This window comes from Hyperolius riggenbachi, chromosome 4, assembly GCF_040937935.1.
Source record: "Hyperolius riggenbachi isolate aHypRig1 chromosome 4, aHypRig1.pri, whole genome shotgun sequence".
Lineage (NCBI taxonomy): Eukaryota > Metazoa > Chordata > Amphibia > Anura > Hyperoliidae > Hyperolius > Hyperolius riggenbachi.
This window is the reverse complement of record NC_090649.1, coordinates 442,444,877-442,467,740: the sequence shown is the minus strand read 5'-3', so window position 1 is coordinate 442,467,740 and position 22,864 is coordinate 442,444,877. Positions and strand designations below refer to the sequence as shown.

The 22,864-nt window shown below is 48.5% G+C and overlaps 1 protein-coding gene across 1 annotated transcript; it reads right to left on the bottom strand.

Moving 5' to 3' along the window:
- Nucleotides 1–7,814: 7,814 nt before the first annotated feature.
- On the bottom strand, nt 7,815–22,565 carry MRPS18A (mitochondrial ribosomal protein S18A). The gene is made up of 6 exons (XM_068232617.1): nt 22,425–22,565; nt 19,978–20,009; nt 13,948–14,052; nt 10,032–10,155; nt 9,143–9,212; nt 7,815–7,997 (listed from the first exon to the last, which is right to left on the bottom strand). The coding sequence occupies exons 1-6, from the start codon at nt 22,531–22,533 to the stop codon at nt 7,853–7,855; spliced, it is 585 nt and encodes a 194-aa protein (XP_068088718.1). The 5' UTR covers nt 22,534–22,565; the 3' UTR covers nt 7,815–7,852.
- Between the last annotated feature and the right edge of the window lie 299 nt (nt 22,566–22,864).

Genomic DNA, 22,864 nt, shown 5'->3' with positions numbered 1-22,864 from the left:
GTGAGTCCTCAACGCATCAGGTCTGGGAAATCCTCAGGGGTTTCTGGGAAAATGTATGATTGTAATCTTACGTCTGAGGTCTGAGACACACCAGAAACGCTCCCTAAACGCTAGAGGTTTCAAAAGCTCTTCCCAATATAATGCTATGGGTTTTGTTTTTACAAAACTTAATCGCTCCAGTGTGCATAGACACATAGGATAACATTAGCAGGAGGTTTCAAAAACTCAAAACGCTCAGAAAAACTCCTCTGGTGTGCACCCGGCCTAAATGTCAGACGTCCACCTGACTAATATACACATATATTACACCCATGGATGTGTAACCCCTTCATATCTCTCACACCAGTCCATGCACACCTGTCCACACGAGGTTTCTTCCAGGAGATCATTTTTCGTCTTATCTAAAATTTTTACATTTTAACACTTAGGAATAGAAAAAGTATATAAAAGTAAAACATATTCTTTTCTTGCTGGGTGGGAGCTGAAGGGAAAAAAAGAATGCAGGATTTAATATTCCAACACATAACTTTCTGAATTCTGCAGAATAGTTTTTTTGTTATTGTTAATAAAGTTTGTTATGTTAATGTCTACTCTATATTTAGAGGATATACGCTATTTACTTGTAATTCGCAATTCTGAATGCTAACTTCAGTACACTTCCGAATTTTCAGAATGCCTAATAATTCCAAGTCTTGTTATTGGCCTAAAAGAGTCTTGGCACTTAGAATACCGTTCCTGGAAATGCAGCATTCCGCAGAATTCTGATTTCCACACTGTAAATATCACTTTCCGCTCTGGAAAGCCGATTAGTGATTGGAAATGCTGGAATTCGGAAGCTCAACCCTACTAGTAGGGATAATCTTGCATTTTTGCGTTTTATTGCACTTTAAGAAGATACAGATTTCATGAATATGGGAACATGAATGTCCCTGTCCCCCCTCCTGATCCGGTGCATGCTTGTTCAGGGTCTATGGCTTAAAGTACTAGAAGCAGAGGATCAGCAGGACAGCTAGGCGACTGGTATTGCCTGCTTAAAAGGGAATAAATATGGCAGCCTCCAAATCCCTCTCGCTACATTTGTCCTTCAAATTGCTTCTATATGGCGCTCGTTGGTGGCAGATGGGACGCTGAACAGCCTGATGAACACACAGTTCAGCTATCCATCTGAAAGCAGCCCAAGGGCCCATTCACACTTACAATCGCAAAACGCTAGCGATTAGCACTAGCCTTTTTGCGCTGCATTTTGTACGTGATAAACTTATTTTTCACTGTACTTTCTCACAATTTTTGAGCAGTTGGGATTAGCGTTTCCTTAACACTAATTGCGATCATTCAAAAATCGTAAGAAAGCGATGCATGTAGTGTGTATGCATTTGCTGGTAAACGCGAATCGCCAGCGAATGCAGCAGAGAGATCACCGCCATATACTTTTTATTGCACTAGCGCTTTAAAAAGCGATAGCGATCGCCAGCGATTAGTGGTAAACGCCCACTAATCTCCCGATTACGAATAGGCCTTAATAGGGTCTTCACCTACAGTAGGGAACTGCTAGTGTGCAGTGTGGTGGTGATCCAGACAGGGCTGTCAAACTCAATCACATAACGGACTAAAACATAAAACAGTTATTTGTGGACCAAATTGTTTGTAAAGATTTAATGGAGTAGCCTCTGGTGGACACCCTAAAATATCAGGTGCAATGCCTGAATGTGGCCACTATAACTGGATGGGAAGGCTCCACTTTGTGCTGTATACTTAGTTCCATAAACATGCCAACAGCAATCTGGAAGGTACATTTGTACTGTAACCAGCAAACCAAGGGCGTAGCAATAGCCAAAGCAATTGCTATGGGACCCTGGAGCAGAGGGGGTGTTTTTTGTATGATATTTTGATTGGTATGCTGAAATGTTGGAACAAGAGCCCAGGTAGCTCTTAATGTATTCACTATTAACTTTCTTGTGTTTCTCCACCCACTTACTTTATTTCAGTCCTTAGGAACTTTGTGCAGTGCTGATTGAATGAAAATGTAAATTGCCCAATAAACTCATATCCATAGAATAGGGGCAGGTGGCATTGCTTAAAGGGAAGGTCCAAGCTGTAAAAAAACAAACAAAAAAAAACCACTTACCTGGGGCTTCCTCCAGCCACTGGCTGCCATACTATGCCCTCGCCGCAGCTCAAGTGGCTCCCGGTGTCCTATGCTGCAGAAGCAGACCTCGCCGGGTCGGCTTCTTGTGCGCTCCACGGTGCGGGTCACGTGGTCCGGCTGACGTCATCAGGTATGTACTGCGCCGGCGCAGAGCTACTGCACCTGCGCAGTACAGACCTGATGACTTTAGCCAGACCACGTGACCTGCGCCGCAGCACACAAGAAGCCGACCCGACGAGGGACTGGGAGCCACCTGAGCTGCGGCGAGGGCACAGGATGGCAGCCAGGGGCTGGAGGAAGTTCCAGGTAAGTGGATTTTTTTTGGAGCTTGGATATTTCCTTTAACCTGCTGAGCGGTCTGGACGAGCTCAGCTCGTCCAACACCGCCAGAGGCTGCCGCTCAGGCCCTGCTGGGCCGATTTTCGTCAAATAAAAAGCAGCACACGCAGCCGGCACTTTGCCAGCCGCGTGTGCTGCCTGATCGCCGCCGCTCTGCGGCGATCCGCCGCGAGCAGCGGCGAAAGAGGGTCCCCCTAGCCGCCTGAGCCCAGCGTAGCCGGAACAAAAAGTTCCGGCCAGCGCTAAGGGCTGGATCGGAGGCGGCTGACGTCAGGACGTCGGCTGACGTCGATGACGTCACTCCGCTCGTCGCTATGGCGACGATGTAAGCAAAACAAGGAAGGCCGCTCATTGCGGCCTTCCTTGTTTATTCTGGGCGCCGGAGGCGATCGGAAGAACGCCTCCGGAGCGCCCTCTAGTGGGCTTTCATGCAGCCAACTTTCAGTTGGCTGCATGAAATAGTTTTTTTTTTATTTAAAAAAACCCCTCCCCGCAGCCACCCTGGCGATTTAATCAGAACGCCAGGGTGGTTAAGAGGTTCTACATCTGAGGGCCCAATGAAAGTTTTGCTATAGGGCCCCTTGAAAAATGTCTTATTTAACCACTTGCCGACCGCACGCTTATACCGTGCGTCGGCAAAGTGGCAGCTGCAGGACCAGCAACGCAGTACTGCGTCGCCAGCTGCAGGCTGATTAATTAGGAAGCAGCCGCTCGCGCGAGCGGCTGCTTCCTGTCAAATCACGGCGGGGGGCTCCGTGAATAGCCTGCGGGCCGCCGATGGCGGCTCGCAGGCTAAATGTAAACACAAGCGGAAATAATCCGCTTTGTTTACATTGTACGGCGCTGCTGCGCAGCAGCGCCGTAAGGCAGATCGGCGATCCCCGGCCAATCAGCAGCCGGGGATGGCCGCCATGTGACAGGGGACGTCCCGTCACTGGCTGCACAGGACGGATAGCGTCCTGTGCAGCCTCGATCGCCGGGGGGGGGCCAGGTAGGAGAGGGAGGGGGAGGATTTCGCCGCAGAGGGGGGCTTTGAGGTGCCCCCCCCCGCAACACCCAGGCAGGCAGGAGAGATCAGACCCCCCCTGCACATCATCCCCATAGGGGGGAAAAAAGGGGGGCAATCTGATCTCTCTGCCTGCAACCTGATCTGTGCTGGGGGCTGCAGAGCCCGCCCAGCACAGATCACTCAAAACAGCGCTGGTCCTTAAGGGGGGGTAAAGGGTGGGTCATCAAGTGGTTAATGTTAAACACATAATCTATCTTTATTCTGTATAAACGTCACAAAACAGCTGGCTGGCTGGCTGTATTCACTCATAGCACATAACCGCATACAAAACACATTCAATCCTGGGATGCCATGAAACACTAATGTTCTGTGTAATAGATAGTGGAGATGCCGCCACAGCGGTGAGCGGCATGGCGGCTGTCTCAGCCGGCGGCCTTCGCCGCGCAGTTACATGGTGGAGTTTTGCCTAGTCCTTCAGTTGCACATAGACTGAGGGCTACGCGCGCACACGCCAGGACCTTTATGCGAATAGAAGGGGTGTCAGCTGACTCCAGCAGTGCTCCTGATTGGCTGAGTGACTGGGGCGGCGCAGTGGGGCACTCTCAGTATATATAGGACCTGCCTGTCAGTAGCTCCTCGTCTGCTGTTGCGAATGCTACGTGTTAGCACTCAGACCTTAGTCAGATCCCAAAGTGTGCTAGAACCAGCAGGAGCTGGGGATCCACACTTAGGCCCAGTGCACACCAAAACCGCTAGCAGATCGTCAAAACGCTAGCGGTTTTGGGAGCAGAGAGCAGATATTTGGCCGGGTGCACACCAAGCGGATTTTGTTTGCGATCCACCAGCCGCATCAGCCAGTGAAAACGCTTGGCTATTGTATTTCAATGTGTGGTGCACACCGGCGGTTTGAGGTTTTTTAGCAGACCGCAAACGCGCAGCAGGAGGCGCGTTTGCGGCTTGGCAAAAACCTCAAACCGCCGGTGTGCACCATCCCATTGCAATACATTAGCCAAGCATTTTTCCAGGCGGATGCGGCCGGCGGATCGCTCCAAAAACCGCTCAGTGTGCACTGGGCCTTAGTCAGATTCTGTTGATAACTAAAGTACTAATTGAATTGTATTATTTGTTATGACCTTCTGCTAGCCTTGACTACTCTTCTGCTTACTGATTCTGTGCTTCTGCCTATCTGATCCTGTTGCCGACTCAGCCTGAACACTACTCTGATTTAATCCTTCTGTCTTTGTACCGTATCTGTCCATTTGTTGCCGAATCTGCTTGTCTGACTCTCCTGCCCTCACCAGTGAGCCAAGTCCCTGGTGAGGGATTCTCTGTACAGCTTAATCACCTGCTCCTCAGGTGACCAGTAGCTGCAGTACAGTCTTAATCACCTGCTCCTCAGGTGACCAGTAGCTGCAGTACAATCTTAATCATCTGCTCCTCAGGTGACCAGTAGCTGCAGTACAGTCTTAATCACCTGCTCCTCAGGTGACTAGTTACTACGGTACTGTCCTCATCACCTGCTCCTCAGGTGATTAGGAGCTGCAGTACAGTCTTGATCTCCTGCCCCTCAGGTGATCACCTGCTGCAGTACAGTCTGAATCACCCGCCCCACGGGTGATCAGTATACGTTGTCTTACTGTGCACCACCCGCTCCTCGGGTAGATTGATTACTAGTTCATCTGCATCTCCAGCTTGCTGGAGTGCTGATCCCTGTGTTCTATAGAGATATCTCCCTCTACCAGCTTCTCTGGGGGAGTTGGTATCTCTATCTGTATTACTGTTACACCAAACACCTATCTTTACATCTGGTTGTCCTGTGTCTCGCTATACCAGCATTATTGATGATTCTGCAGATCACCACATAATCAGGTATAGTATCTGTATTATTGGTGATACTGCAGATCACCAATAATCAGAAAATCTGTTCTTGCTGACACCAATCGTTACATTCTGTCTATTCAATGGAATATTTCCTATATGAACTCAGTCCCATTTCACTTAGGACGCGGATATAGCATTTGAAGAATGTCAGGCAAAGAGCAATTAGAGTTCAATATCAAGCCAGCAATAAGCTGTTTAGCAGAGAAATATGCATAGGCCAGAATTTTGCAGCATATGCCAGTAAACAGCAGAAAGCATGTACTGTAGTAGACTTTGTATGCATGATTACCCATCATCATCGCCTCTGTGAGGCTTTCACCCTCCTGAGGCTGCTGCTTGTGACTGATAGAGCCATAAAAGTCCATCAGAGGCGCTGAGTGTTGATGATACTGGCAGATGCTGTTTACTCCTATCTGTTATTGCCTGATGAAGCGGGTTTGTATCCCACGAAACGCGTTGCACCTTATTTGGAGTATCCAATAAAATTGTTTTGACTGAACATCCAGTCGTGTGTTCTGCTTGGAGGAGGTGAGTCCACCACTGCCTCCTCTATTACCAAGATGGGTTTTTAAGTTCTTTTAGTGTTTTTTTTTATACTGTTGGCGCCTCTGTTATCCTATTATCCCCATAGAAGTCCATGTCCACCTTAGCGTGGCTAGTGTCTGGGTGCCAAGGCATGGCCATTCCTGTCCTTCCCTCTTTGCTGAATAGTGCAGGACAATCTGTGTAGGCAGACCGCTGATGTTTGCTTGCTTACTGTAATGGCGGAGTCCTGATGAGCGGCCGGATAAGCCAAAGTCCGGGCAACATGTTGTGGGTGGAGCTGGTGGCGTCACTGGGCGCCACTTAGCCAGCCACTCTCCAGGAAACACAGCCACTGCTGTAGGCATGCAAAGAGAGCACCACCTACAGCAGATTGTCCTGCACTATTCAGCAAGGAGAGGACGGGGGGGATAGAGTTAGTTATCACACGGCTACAGATGGTCCAAGCCGTGCCCAAAGACACTATCACTATTTACTGACCCGAAAAAAATCGTGAAACGTGTTGTCTGGTGTTTTTTTTTCTGTTTTTACAAATAAACTGCTTTTTTACCCTAAACTGTGTGTCAACCTAAGGTAAGTTCCTCTTACTTTTTAATGAGTTTTTTCATACTTGCCTTCCTCTGACATTACGATTCCCTTATGCGAGTGGTTATCAGTTTGGGCCTCCCCCTTCCCCCCTCCTTGGTGACCCTAATTACACTTTTTCTAGAAAGTGACCTAAACATTCCAGGACGTATACATCTGCACTTTCATTGGTCTTATTTATACCATCTGCAAAAAACATAGTACACCATTAGGGGGTCCTGGTCTCTCCTCTGCTTTCCCTCTTTCTGGAAGTTCCCAGGTTTTCCAGACCTCCACTACCTGTGTATTAGAGGAAGATCTCTGCTCCTTTATATCTGTATAGAGCACTAACTCCAGGCCAGGAATCATCACTGAGATAGGGAGTCCAGCAACCACCAAAGCTGGTAAAAAGTAATACCCCATCCCCCCCCATTACATTCTGCTTGCGGTTGGAGCACATGGCTTCCCAACCAGACCAGCACAGAGGATGAGACCCCCCCTCCCCCCAGTAAAGTGAGGGAAGGGGAGAAACCATTATAGAATGTTCCCCTTACTATCGCCCATTATATCCTGCCTGTTGCTGGAGTGCAATGTGACCTCCTGACCAGGACAGCTCACAGGGACAACTGAATGGACAAGAGATCTTCACCTGAGGAGCCAGCAGCCATTACACGCACGCACGCACGCACGCACGCACGGGCGTAGCAATAGGCCCTGCAGCCCCTGGGGCCCGCTCGGGGCCGTTTTGTGGGTGCTGGAGGGGTGGCAGCATGAGGGGAAAGCCTTGCCCACAGTCGGCGGGGAGAGGGGTAGTTCCCCCCTCTCCCTCACCTCGGGGCTCTCCCCTCTGTGCTCCCCTCCAGCTCGTAAGTGTGTGGGGCTGTGGTGGGCAGCGGCGGGCAGATACATACCTGCTTCCATGCGTTCCATCGGAGACTTCTCGCTCTAGCGGCTGACGTCACTTCCGGAAGTGACGTCAGCCGCTAGAGCGAGAAGTCTGCGATGGAACGCACGGAAGCAGGTATGTATCTGCCAGCCGCTCGCTGCCCACCACAGCCCCACACACTTACGAGCTGGAGGGGAGCACAGAGGGGAGAGCCCCGAGGTGAGGGAGAGGGGGGGAACTACCCCTCTCCCCGCCGACTGTGGGCAAGGCTTTCCCCTCATGCTGCCACCCCTCCAGCACCCACAAAACTCCGAGCGGGCCCCAGGGGGGGGCCCGCTCTGAAAATCTGCAGGGGGGCCCGGTGGGGCCTAGTTACGCTCCTGCACGCACGCACACACACACACACACACGTTATCAACCAGACCAGCACACAAGAGACAACTAAAGGGGGAAAAAAAAGAAAACATTTATTATATAAGAGCATTCACTGCATGAAAGTTAAAGGCCGACTGCCATAGCGAACATTGTTCTTCATTATGGGGTCACCCACTGGCATCTTCACCTTATTCCACTTCAGTCCTTTCTTGTAGATGGGACGAGCGCTGGACACAGACCAGCGGGTCAGATACCTAATGGGAGGATCACAGATATAAATACAAGGAGAGAAGAGGGCGGAGAGACATGATGCAGCAGTGACAGTCCACAAGATTCCCAAGAGACTCTCCCACCAGCCATTGGTACACGCATGATATCCAGCCAGCCATTGGGAGGTGCATGGCATCCAGCCAGCCATTGGGAGGTGCATGGCATCCAGCCAGCCATTGGGAGGTGCATGGCATCCAGCCAGCCATTGGGAGGTGCATGGCATCCAGCCAGCCATTGGGAGGTGCATGGCATCCAGCCAGCCATTGGGAGGTGCATGGCATCCAGCCAGCCATTGGGAGGTGCATGGCATCCAGCCAGCCATTGGGAGGTGCATGGCATCCAGCCAGCCATCGGGAGGTGCATGGCATCCAGCCAGCCATCGGGAGGTGCATGGCATCCAGCCAGCCATCGGGAAGCGCTCGGCAGCCAGCCAGCGGGACGCGCTCGGCAGCCAGCCAGCGGGACGCGCTCGGCAGCCAGCCAGCGGGACGCGCTCGGCAGCCAGCCAGCGGGACGCGCTCGGCAGCCAGCCAGCGGGACGCGCTCGGCAGCCAGCCAGCGGGACGCGCTCGGCAGCCAGCCAGCGGGACGCGCTCGGCAGCCAGCCAGCGGGACGCTCAAGGCAGCCAGCCAGCCATTGGGACGCTCAAGGCAGCCAGCCAGCCATTGGGACGCTCAAGGCAGCCAGCCAGCCATTGGGACGCTCAAGGCAGCCAGCCAGCCATTGGGACGCTCAAGGCAGCCAGCCAGCCATTGGGACGCTCAAGGCAGCCAGCATTCATGTAATTAAGGGGCTGGGAAATTTGGGCGCAGGCTAAAGCCGAAAAGCGTCTCACCCTGCCCATGCAAATGTGCCTGCAGCTTTAATTACTATTCCCTCTCCAGGCCACACTGGACTCAGGGGAAAGACGTAATTTAGCTTACAGCTATTGCTGGTGGCCGAATTACGCTGTTTTATAGTAATTTGGGCTTGAGTCTAAATTACTGTCTGAGCACCGCTACAGCCATAATTCAAATTACGGATGTTGGCGGTGCATAGTGCGCCCAAATTTCCAAAGCTCTTTTATCCTGTCTTGAGCCAGCCAGCCATTAGGGTGCACACAACAGCCAGCCAGAAGGCCACACTCACCTGTTCAGTTGGAATTTCGGTTTGGGCACGTGTCCCTCTGGCAGTTTCGGCCTGTGACTGGGTAAAAGGCCTGGAAACAGAAGATAAAATGTTTCTATGATATCTGCTCACATAGTCCTCCACTACATCATCTTTCTCAATAGAACTAAAATATTTGATACAGTATTGTCCCTATAATCACTTCCGGCCACAGTAGGAGTCTCCCATAACGCACAGCTGGATGGTCACCTAATGCACAAAATAGAGACTTTACAGCCTCACAATGCTGGCTTGTATTGTGCACCAGAGCCCAGCATCTGTCCAGAACATGTAGTATAAGGTCTACACTCCAATACAAGCAAGCATTTTGTTAGTTGTGTGAAATTGTGAAGCAGGCTGTGGAGTGGCCATTTTGTTTTTGTGGGAAGCTGTGAAGCAGGCTGTCAGGTAGCCATTTTGTATGTTCTGTGGAGAGGTGAAGCAAGCTGTGGAGTGGCCAATTTGTATGTTGTGTGGAGTGGTGAAGCAAGCTTTAGAGTGGCCATTTTGTATGTTGTGTGGAGTGGTGAAGCAAGCTGTGCAGTGGCCAATTTGTATGTTGGGTGGAGTTGTGGAACAGGCTGTGGAGTGGACAGTTTGTATGTTGTGTAGAGTTGTGGAACAGGCTGTGGGGTGGCCACTTTGTTTGTGTGGAATTGTGAAGCAGGCTGTTAGGTGGCAATTTTGTTTACTGTGCAGAATTTAATTGAAGCAGATGTGGTGGGCATGGTGGACTGTCTGGGACCAGTGTAGTACCTACGTGTGGTCCCAAGGTTTACTCTGATTTCATACTGTTGCAGTGTCATGGAAAGTGACTGAAATAAGCTCTCGCCCAATCAGAGTACATCAGTAAGGCAAAGTCTGCTCTTACCCGCTCGGTGAGCCATTTTCACACAGGCCGACACTTTCTTGTGCTCCTCTGTGCAGAGCCCAGTCAACCGGCGTGGTAACATCCCCCCGTCCGATCGGATGAACTGACTTAGGACTAGGACATCCTGTGGAGAACAGAAAAGACATTTGTCTGGAGGATATCGGCTGTAGATTGCTGCCAGGAGTCTGGCGAGTTCAGTGATTTTTCCGTCATATACAGTATATAATGCTGACAGATCTTCTTAAAGCTGATCCAGGATGAAAAACTAACTATAACAAGTAACTGGTCTATATATCTTATCTAAAGTTTAGATAGTTTACACAGCAAATCTAGCTGCAAACAGCTTCAATAGTTTATGATTATTTATCCCTGTGATACAATGAGTGCAGCCATGTTCTGTTTGTCACAGGCTGAGGGCTGGAGATGCTATCAGCTTACCTGTGTGTGACAAATTCAGTCCCCTCTCCTCCTCCCTCCTCCCCTCTGCCTCTGAATTCTCTGGCTAGTAACCTCCTCCTGCCCAGACTGAGCTCCCATAAGCCCTTGCTACAATGCCAAGGCACTCTAAAAAGCTGTGGGCGAGGCTTGTTTAGTTTATAGGGAATTAGAGTATTAAAACAAAACAAAAAAGTATTTGGCTTGAGGAATGTCCTATAAACGATATGAAAGGAACACAATCATGCAATGAGTAAAAGTTTATCTCAGATCCACTTTAACTACATTAGAAAGATGTGGAGTGCGATTCCGTCCTATGGCTCTCACCAGCTCTGCCTGACTACCATCCTCCGCACTCACATAAGTGACATTTGATCCTCCTCCGCCACTCAGCCCTGTTACTGTAAACCCTGTCAGTCTGGATACATCTGATGACAGCTAAACTACAGCATCGTCAATAACAACCCATGACCCTTCTATACAATCTGAAATGCCAGAGGCATGTTGGGGGCTGGGACAAGAGGCGTGTCAGGGACTGGGACAAGAGGCGTGTCCAGGATCCGGACTGAAACAGAGCATCAAAGGAACTTTACAGACAGATAGGTTATTGTCAGGCGCAACACTTGCCAGAATTTCTCGAGGGACTTTTGGCTGAGCGAGCACTGGACTCCCTGCTGCTACAGAGGACGGGGGAAACCTCACTGGGACCCTGGGGCTTCCCCCTCGCGAGGTAAGTATCCCCCAGAGGGTTTTTTTGTTACAGAGTCTCTTTAAAGCTCAAATGACACAGAAAATGTGACATACAAATCCTAAGTTAAAAAAAGGAAAAAAAAAAAAAAAGTGTAGCTTTTTAGTCATATTTAAAGAGAACCCGAGGTGGGTTCTAAGAATCCTATTAGCACACAGAGGCTGGGTCTGCATATGATGCCCAGCCTCTGTCGCTATACTGTTTCCCCCCAGGCCCCCTCCCCCTGCACTCTGCTGTCCCCCATAAATCAAATGCCATGCTAGCGACACGCAGCGTGTCGATAGCAGGCTGTTTACCTCTGAAGTCTTACTCTCGCCGCTCCCCCGCCTCCTCTATATCTCCGCTCCCCGCCTGCGTCCCTTCCCCCCAATCAGCGGAGAGGGAAAGGACGCAGGCGGGGAGCGACGACAGAGGAGGCGGGGATCGTCGAGAGTGATAGTGCAGATGTAAACAGCCTGTTAGCGGTGTCGCTAGCACGGCGTTTGATTTATGGGGGACAGCAGAGCGCAGAGGGTGGCATGGGGGGAGACAGTGGCCTCAATTCATGGAGCTTTATCAAACACTTTATCAAACGTTTGATAATTTACTTCATGGGTAAAACCTAATTTTGAATTCACTAAGGTGTTATATATTTATCGAATGTTTTACCAAAAAAAGTTCAATAAATATATAACACCTTAGTGAATTCAAAATTAGATTTTACCCATGAGGCAAATTATCAAACGCTTGATAAAGTGTTTGATAAAGCTCCGTGAATTGAGGCCAATATAGCAACAGAGGCTGGGCATTATATGCAGACCCAGCCTCTGTGTGCTAATAGGATTCTTAGAACCCACCTCGAGTTCTCTTTAATTCTGGCAAATGCGGAAAATGGGTTATATTGTTTCTCTGGAATATCACAAGCTAAAATAGTAACATTTGGTATCCACTTTGAGAGAAATTTCTGTGCATCTTGATTGTACTGAAATAAAGTTGGCGAATCTGCTTCAGCGAAAAAGACATGACAGCGAAAAAGTTCCTCCTCCCATGTTCAAGAAGTCTGCAACGCCCCTAGTAGTTTAAAGGACAACTGAAGTGCGAAGAATATGGAGGCTGCCATATTTGTTTCCTTTTAAACAATACCACTTACATGGCAGCACTGCTGATCTATTTGGCTGTGGAAGTGTCTGAAGCATACAGCTAATCTTGTCAGATATGACAATAATGTCATTAACACCTGATCTGCTGCACGCTTGTTCAGGGTCTATGGCTAAAAGTGTAAGAGGCAAAAGATCAGCAGGATAGCCAGGCAACTGTTAATGCTTAAATGGAAATAGTAGCCACCATATCCCTCTCACTTCAGTTGTCCTTTAAGACTATAAGGGCCCATTCACACTAGAGCGTTTTGCCGTCGATTTCGGCAAAGTGCTCAAGCGCTAGCACTTTTTAAAGCGCTAGTGCAATAATACCCTATGGGCCCGTTCTCACTTGGGCTATTTGCATTAATTGGCGGCGATGAATGCAAATCGCCAAACGCAAATTTGTATCCTGAACCATTTTCAGGCGATTTCCCTGCATTTGCGTTTAGTGCTATAGAAGCGCTAAACGCAATCGTGAAAAAAAATCGTCAAGTGTGAATGGCGATTTTTTTTCATTTTAATCGCCTGAGCAAAACGCTAGCAAAAGCGCCAGCGTTTTCAGAGTGGGAATGGGCCCTATTGAGATAGGCTGGCCTTTGCCTTCTATGGTTTCTACATGTAACCTTTAAACATCTGTGGCCAGGGCCGACCTATAGCCAGGAGGTGTGCTGGGACCTTTACCTGGACGTTACGGTAGGGTCAGTGAGAAGATCCTGACAGCAATAAAGGTGCAAGTTTCAAGGCTCTCTGCCTGATCCCTGCTTGGTGTACACACCATACACTTTTCTGGCAGATTTACCTGCCAGATCGATTATTTCCAACATGTCTGATCGTTCTTTTGTCGTCTGATTGTTTTTTTTAATCATGGCTCAGACACTACTTCAGCCAACTGGACCAGCAGATCTGCCAGGCAACTGGAATGGTTTAGGGCTCTTCCACACTAGGACGTTGCGTTTTATGCGACGTTATGGTCGCACAACGTGCCCCTAACACAACGCATGTCACTTTTGAAGTGTGATGTTAAATTGCCCTGCGTTGTGTCTCGCGGTGCGCCGTTTTCGTTGCATACTGATAGAACGAAAAAGGCGCATGCGTCACATTTAAAAAAAAAATATATCAAAAACATTACTGAGCATGTGCAAACAGTCCAACGTAGCTAATAACGCAGAGAACGCACAGCATGCAGCACTTTCTACATATTGCTACACGTTACGCACAACGCAACAAGAGCACTGTGAATGTCACACATACTTTGTGCTGCTGTGCGTTAGTCTGCGTTATTACTTTTTATAACGTGACTGTGAAATAGCCCTTAAAAGGAAATAAATATGGCAGCATATTCCTCTTGTTTCAGTTGTTGGTGCAAGTGCTTGTACTGTACCTTCAGTGGGAGGAGTGAGTTGATCCTTTGCAGCAGAGAATGTACCAAGGCATGCTGGGCCATTTCTAGGACAATTTCTGATATAGTAAACCACTTTTCCTTTGGAGTTTACTATAACAATATTTTACTGTACCTCTCATCTGCCACCACCCTGAAGGCTGAAGAAGAGGCTCCCCCAGTGATTGGTCTGTCTATACCTATGTGTGACCCAGAGGAGTAGAATAGATATCTTACCATGTAGTCATACTTGTGTTTGAGGTTCCAGCGGCAGATCGGACACTGGCCAGAGGGGTTTGGGGGGCATAAAGTCGGTTCATTTTCTAGAACATGTCCTTCAACCTATAAAACAGGTAACAGAATCAGCACAGAGGTTACAGGGAGTATAATATGTGCAGACAGACCAGTTACTTGAGTTTGCGCTTGGTTATAGAGAGACAGGTCGCACCAGAACATGGAACATAAATCAAGGGAGAGAAAAAGTCTAATTGGGCAGAATTTTGACATTCTTCATGTATGGGGTGTACTCACTTTTGTTGCCAGCAGTTTAGACATTAATAGCGGTGTGTTGAGTTATTTTGATGGGATCAACAAATTTGCTTGGTTATACAAGTTTTAAAGGGTGCCTGAAGAACAAAGCAAATTGCCTGGCTGTCCTGCTCAACATTTGTCTCTAATACTTGTAGCCATAGACCCTGAACAAGCATGCAGATCAGATGTTTCTGACAAAAATCTGACAAGATTAGTTGCATGCTTGTTTCAGGTGTGTTAATTGGACACTACTAATGCCAGAAAGATCAGCAGGGCTGCCAGGCACCTGGTATTGATTAAAATGACTGTAACAAAAATTTCATCCTGTTTTCTACCATCCTACAAGTGCCTAAACCTGTTCTAATGTGCTCTGGCTTACTGCAGCACTTTCTACTATCACCATCTCCGTAATAAATCAGCTTATCTTTCCCCGGACTTGTCGCCCTGTGTCTGGAAGGCTGCCAACTTCATTGTTGTGGATCTGTGATGCACGCCCCCCTCCAGACCCCCTCTATGCGCGCGCGTGTGCGTGTGTTTTACATTAGCCAGCTTTTCTCTGCTCTCTTATCTTTTACAAGCTGGATAAATCCTCCTCTGTTGTGAAAGGAGCCACATAGGCCTGGTGCACACCAAAAACCGCTAGCAGTTTTTGAAACGCTTTTTCTTATTTTTATGAAGCGTTTCACCTAGAGTTTTGCGTTTTTGGGTAGCGTTTTTGGTGTAGTAGATTTCATATATTGTTACAGTAAAGCTGTTACTGAACAGCTTCTGTAACAAAAACGCCTGCAAAACCGCTCTGAACTGGCGTTTTTCAGAGCGGTTTGCGTTCTTCCTATACTTAACATTGGAGGCAGAAACGCCTTCACAATCCAAAAAATGCCTCAGCTCGGGAGCATGCGTTTCAGCAAAACGCCTCCCGCTCTGGTGTGAACCACCCCATTGAAATACATTACCCTAACGTATCCACAGCCGCAAGCAGCTGTAAAAACGCGAGAAATCCCACTTGGTGTGCACCAGCCCACGCTGAGGAATTACAGACACCGGGCAGAGCTGTCTGCAGGAAGAAATAATCAGCTTGTAACTCTTCAGTGGATAATAGCTGCAGGGGGAAAGAAACACACAAATGATCTCTTGAGATTCAAAAGGAATGCTGTATACAGCCTGCTTGTGTATGGATGTATTTTCTATGTGTGGACATACTGTACATCAACCTACTTCCTGTTTTGGTGGCCATTTTGTTTGTTTACAAACAAACTTTTTAAAAGTGTTTTTGACTTCTTTCCTCATTCTCTTTTTAGCTATCCCTTCTCTCTCTTTCTCTATCCACTCTTTTCAAGGACACACTGCGGGGCATCTGGAGCTGCTGTGGAGCGAGTGAGCGCCGTCGGTAGTTGGCAGGCACTCCAGACTTCCCCACGCGTCCTTCACTATAGTTATGTGCTGTTTGTACACACAGGTATATGTTTACTTTGTACTACTGTATATGATTGTATGTGTTGAAGATCGCATGTAGGTGTTTGTACCATAACCGACCCTGTATGAGCCAAAAACAATTCCGGGTACAACCCCCGTTGTACTTGGCGAAATAAATTATTCTGATTCTGACCACTTTTAATGTGGTGGGGAGCGGCAATATTGTGACAGAGGGGAATAGGAGATGTCCCCTAACGCACTGGTATGTTTACTTTTGTGCGATTTTAACAATACAGATTCTCTTTAAGAGGAAATAAATATGGCAGCCTTCATAGGTCTCACTTCAGGTTCCCTTTAAAGTGTACCAGAGACGGCATAACCTAAAAATGTTATACTTACCTGGGGCTTCCTCCAGCCCCATAAGCACGCGTGAGTCCCTTGCCGTCCTCCCGCGGTCTGCCGTTCAGCCAGAATCAGCCCCGGTAACTGGCTCAGTCGCGTCTGTCACAGACCGCTAGGCCGGTCTGCGGGTGGGTCAGTCGATCAGCGTCAGAAATCCTCACACACGGTCATTTGTTCATCACGAAGGGTAACCCGCGTTCGCAATTTGATGAACTGACTCGTGAAGGGAGCGTTCTGATACCAACCGATTCACCACACACATACAATTCAAAGATCTGCCACCAAGCGAGTTACACAGCCCGCTACTGTAATTATACTAGGACTTCGAGAACGCTCTATTAACCCTTAGCAGTATGCAGGAACCTGGGTCAGATCGTTATATCTGGGCCGGGTTCTCGCATACGGGTTATAAGTGTATACTTCTATTAAACACAGGGTAGCGATTTCAGGAGAATAGGTACGATTGTGTATGTTCAGCAACAGGTCATAACCGCTAAACGATTTTTAAACGTTTAATAACAAAAATGCATTACATACAGTTATATACACCTATTAACACAAACACAGAGCTTAAAAAAATAAAAGGGATAAGATCTTACTTAGTTAGCTGAGCAGTCCATTTGAAACATGAAGAAAATAGTCCAGTTTAAAGGTAGGCATTCAGGTTAAGTCTTTGAACACTGCAGGCGCTGGCTCTCCTCAGCGCCTGCATCGACGTTCCTTAGTCGATGGAATTTGGAGAACTGAGCAGGTTTGGTCCCGCCCCCCTTTTATTGGACCTGAGTTTGGGGCTGTCACTACCTGGAAAGTAGGTGTGTTTAAGGCAGGGTTATCTCCTGGAAGCCAGGTTGCCACCCTCAGACTCAGAGCACGAAATGTACCAATTTATTAATAATTTGTGTAATTCTGCCCCAGATTGGCGTACCGCAAATCCGAGACTTTTTATAAGCAGCTTGCGACTCTCTATTAAACGAGGCTATACACGCCTAGTCTGTCGCATTCGCTCTACGCAGGCCGGATAAAGTGGTTTCTCTATTGATTCCTGATAGCTAGAAAATTATAAATCATGTGAGTGATAGAACTGATTTCTGGGTATTAGGAAATGTGTTTGTTGTCTTTCTGTGCCAAACCCATCTTGAATTATTAATACATTAAGGATTCCTTTGTTTGAGCCTCTGAGTTTGGAGGGAATTTTGAATCTCAACTAGTTTGAGGAGGTTTTTTCTTTTGGGGAAAGATGAGCTGTGTGGCCAAATGGCTTCTCGGCAGGGGGGGTGAGCCACTTGTGACATTCTTTCCTGACACAGGATGTGGGGGAGGGCTACTGTACTCCTGCAATGCTCTCAGAAGAAGAGCAAAGAAAGGTATTTGTTATTCCACCCAGGGCTGACAGTAACTGTGCGGGGCCATGCGAAAATCGATGGCGATTTTGCGCATGACTTTCCGTAATATTCGTCACAGCGTCCGTCAGGGTCTTCTATGCATGCGCAGAAGACCCCCAACGGATGCGACTGAGCCAGTTATGTTTATCTGGGCCGGTTATGCCATCTTCAATTCCCCTTAAAGCCAATGGGTACCGTTAATAAATAAAAAAAAAAAGTCAGATACTCACCTAAGGAGAGGGAAGGCTCGGTCCTAATGAGCCTTCCCTCTCCTCTCCCGGCGCCACGCTGGCTCCCCCGTTCGCGTCCGCCGCAGGGACTTCGGAGGTCTTCGGGAGCACTCGGGCTTCCGAAGACGGGCCGCTCCATACTACGTACGCGCAAGCGCGTCAGGGGGCACTCGCGCATGCGTAGTATGGAGTGGCCGCGTCATCGGGAGCCCGAGTGCTCCCGAAGGCTTCCGAAAGCTCCCTTCGGCATGCGGAAGTGGCAGTATTTGACCGAACTGGTCGAATACTGCCACGGGGGATCCTGCGCGGGACCGGGCACCGGGAGAGGAGAGGGAAGGCTCATTAGGACCGAGCCTTCCCTCTCCTTAGGTGAGTATCTGACTTTTTCTTTTTTTAAACGGTAAACATTCACTTTAAGGTGCCTATACATCTAGCGATGTATGGGCAGATCGAGCAAGAAACATCTCTCTGATCGAAGAAGAATGTGTTGCCTGCCCATACACCGCAGGCCTATTCTTGATCGATTTCAGCATTAAATCTTTTAGGAATGAGCCTTGTGACGCCATTTTCACCTCCAAACTGCAGTCCCCACTAAAAAATGTTTTAAATGTCTGCCAGGTAGCCTGTGCATTGTAAAATCTCATCGTCATGCTGTGACTTCCAGACTCATCCACTGTCCCCTCGAGCACCACCGTGTGGGGTGTGTATCATGTGGTGCGTTTGTGGCGTCACACGTGCCTAGTGCCACATGGGGGTGGCGGCAGATGTGGCCGGGAGTTGCAGCAGTGGGACAGGTGAGATTTAACACTGCACAGTAACTGGGGGTACACTTGGGGAGACAGCGACCAGGGATCCGTCCCATTCATCATAATACCAAACATCGTTACCACCGCAAACCTGATCCAGCACTTTCAACCGAGATCTTTCCCACATTCCTGATCGGTATATTCTACTTATTTTGGCCCAAAATTGATTAACTCATGGATTTAGGCATATGTGACACTGATTTTCATTCGATTCAATAAAATGATCTAATTGTGTAGTCGATCAGCCACAAAATTGGTAGATTTATGGGCACCTTTACATTGTATAAAATTATAATTTCTTCAGTGTTGTCCCATTAAAAGATATAATAATATATTTACAGAAATGTGAGGGACGTACTCACTTCTGTAAGATACTGTAACCATTACGCAAATTGCAAGAACCTTCCTTACACAGTCACAACCATACATTAGCTTTACCTTAACTAGGAAAACTCCCATCCCACAACTATATCTTCCGTCTGGAAATCCCGGCAGTCAGCAAAGAGAATAAACCACCAGGTCTACTGGAATCCACCAATGAGATTATAATTGTGTTTATCAGGGCTGTAGAGTCGGAGTTGGAGTCGGAGTAATTTTGGGCACCTGGAGTCCCAGTTGGAGTCGGAGTCGTGGTTTCATAAGCTTCGGAGTCGGGTGATTTTTGTACAAAATCCACAGCCCTGTTAAATATTAGACTAAGGAGTTGGGGCCATTTTGGTTACCCGGAGTTGGAGTCGTGGTTTCATAAACTTAGGAGTCGGAGTTGGAAGATTTTTGTACCGACTCCACAGCCCTGGTGTTTATATCACATCAGTGATGCCTGGTTGACACAATGCAATTTCCCCTCATATCGACGGATCAAAACGAGAATGTCTGACATGTTCAATCTGCTCCAGATCAATAATTGGGATCAATTTTGCGCAGTACTGATCTAAAAATCAGTCCAGTTATGGCTCAGGAGCAGATCGGACATGTCAGAAATTATTCTTCCACCCGTCGATCTGACGGGAAATTGCATTGTGTATACTTAGCATAAGAGAGTTCACACAGGGAGAGATGATACACCAATACGATCTAACAGAGATACATCCCAGCTATAAGATGACAAAGAGCTCACATCATGAGGATGTCACACAGGCAGATTACAGAGGAGCGGAGAGGACACACAGGAATAGAGCCGTATATAGCAGCCATTGCAACAATTCTGTCATATAGATGATAGTCACGGCCTCCAGTGCTGACATGCTGCAAGGATATAGAGATGGCAATACCCAGAATTACCAGTCAGTTGCTGCTCCATGACCAAATATAGCAATGTGAGTGGTAAGCCTGCGATGCTGATTGCGCTACAAATTGTGCCACCAGGAAGAACATGTCCTGCGCATTGCTGATGGAGAGAGGATGTGATGTTGTGTACTCCATACTTACCTGCCCTGCAATACACATCTGATATAGGAGGCACATACCGGTATAAGCACAAGACAGAGAACTGTCAGTACTCACCACTGTGACTCCGCCTTCCTTCTTCTCCACCACTAGAAACAGACAGAAACACACTGTAAATGCACAGACAGCAAAAAACTCCCTACACAGAGCAGCAGAATAATTAAAACAAAAGCCTTTAATAATAAAAATAAACACTTCAGAAAGGCTAAGATCTGACTACTGGGGATGGTTAATGACATGCAAATAATTCTGGCTTCATGCAAATTTATGTAGTTTGGAAACTCATCCAGCAAATACTGCTATCATGGCATTTAGTCAATTTTCAAGCCGCAATTTCAATAACAAGCTTCTTCCACACCGGACAGCTGTCTATCCCTGGCAGTAGATATGATGTCACCAGGGAGCGTGGCCACTGCAGGAGTCCTGAGTGGAGGGGTGTCAGGATTCCCTGGTATTCCTGTGCTGATAAATATCTGATGAATGACAATGGCCCCTTCAGGTTAGGACAGGAATCCCTGTACAATACCAATATGGTAGAGATGGGAAGTTCGGATCTTTCCAATGATCCGGATGATTCGAATCGGATCATTGAAAAGATCCGGATCTTTGATCCGAATCTCGGATCATTTTACTACCGAAGCATTCAGGGTGAAATGACTAGCAGGACAGGTCTTTCCCTGCTGTGGACAGGAGAAGGAGAGGGGGGTGGACACACAGAGAAGGGGAGAAGATGGACAGAGGGCAGGGAGTGGACAGAGAAGGGGGGAGGGACGAGCAGAGAGCAGAAATGTTTGTTTGCACACAATACCCACATGCTGCAATCATATGTTTTACATGTATTTCACCTATATGCTCATCTGTGTACTTTGAAAGCAAAAGTCGCGCACAGTGAAATAAAGCATTCCCAGAAGTAAAGTGCAGTTGTTTAGTGCCGAGTGCAGGAGGATCAAATTACACAGCAATCACAGTGCCTGCAAAGTTACTGAGCTGTGCTGAGCCAAAAGCTTCCAATGTGTTCACTGTGCACAACTACGAACAGACAGCCTGTAATGAGCAGCACGTTATAGCCAGTATGTGTGCTCTACACATATCTGGCAGTGGCACCCATGTCCCCTCTCTCATCTACCTGCTGTCCCTGCAAGGCTAACTCCCATCCAACAGAGCGATCCATCTCAGCTCTGCTTCCAGGACCCCGCTGCCCGCTGAGAGGGGGGCGTGTCGCTTCTGGCCCCACCCCTTTTGCGATCCGAATCACTCATTTTGATGATTTGGATGATCGACTCATAAAATAGATTCGGATCAAAGATCCGAATCGTTCATGATCCGGACAACACTACAATATGGTACCATTCCTGCAGGGCCTGCATCTGTCAAGCACTCCCAAACAACCCCAGGCAATATGGAGGACAGTATAACAGGGTGTAAAAGTTGGGGGCAGTAGCAGGTGGGTATTTGGGGGGCATCAGCTGGGGGGTAATAACTGCGTACATTTGAATACGGCGCTGGTAGACTTGGGCGCAGGATCCAGCTGTTAAATGGCTGGTCCTGCTTCTGCACAAGTCCGGGGCGTTTTAATTACTATTCCCCCTCCAGGCCGACATGGATAGTGGGGGAATGAAATAATTCGGCTTCCAGCGATTGCTGGAGGCCGAATTATTGTGTTTTTTAAACAACTTCGGCTCCGTCTTCTGACGGAGCCGACCTTCCTCACTGAGCGCCGCTATAGACTGATTCCTATTACAGTCTATGGCGGCGCTGGCTGCGCCCAAAGCTAGCAGCGCTGAAAAGCACTGCTCCGTAATAACTGGTGGGGCAGTAGCAGTAGGCTGGGTAATAACTGTGAGGAAGTAGCAGGATGGATAATTGGGGGGGGCAGTAGCAGAGGTGGTAATTACTGGGTGGGGGCAGAAGCAGGTGGTGTAATAATTGGAGGGCAGTAGCAGGGGGTAATAACAGGGAGGTAAAAGAGGTGACATTTGGGGGTCAGTAGCAGGGCAGAGGTAGTTATTGGGAGGGGGCAGTAGCAGGGGATGTAATAATTGAGGGGCTGTAGCAGGGGGTATTTGGGGGGCGACAGTAGGAGTAATAACTGGGAGGCATAAGAGGGTACAATTGGGAGGCATTTGCAGGGCAGGAGTAGAAGTTAATGGGAGGGGGCAGTAGCAGGGGGGTGTAATTGGGGGGGGGGGGGCCTTCGGCAGTAGCAGGGAGTGTAATAATTAAAGGGCAGTAGCAGGGGGTATTAGGGAGGAGACAGTTGGTGTAATAACTGAGAGGAAGAAGAGGGGATAATTAGGGAGCACTAGCAGGACGGGGGTAGTAATTATTGTGAGACAGTAGCAGGGGGTGTAGTGTAATAACTAAGGGGCAGTAGCAGGACGAGTGTACAATAACTGGGTGGTAGTAGTGGCAATGCCCCCTGGCATGTCATGACCTGAAGGATAGACCTCCCTCTGTGACAGCAGCCGGAACCCACATGCACGCTCTAGCAGGAGGTGACTCACCCTGCCGCAGACCCCGGCTCTGCATACCCGCTGCACCCCATCCCGGCCGCCCGAGGAGCCCCAACCCGACCCGGAGCAGCCTGCTGAGAAACACGGCGGGCGCTGCCATTTTCCCCGCTACGTCACTTCCTCTTTCGCGGCTTCGCCTTTTCGCGTCACTTCTTCTCTTTTCCTCGTCATCTTGGAAGTGGGCACTAGTGAGTGAGTCTTGCCAGAACAGCTGGACGTGAGGGAGGAGCCCTGCTGATTGTGTCGTCATCATTCTGCTCTCCTCACCCGTATCCCTCTTCTCGGTGTCTCCCCCTCACCCGCCCCACAGTTATGTGACTTTCCTGAGGACCTGGGGAGACAAGCAGAGAGACGAGATGACCATAATGCCAGCTCATTACTCTGCTCCGCGGGGGAGGGGCTACCAGCAGTGTGGGTGTTGTTCTATAACA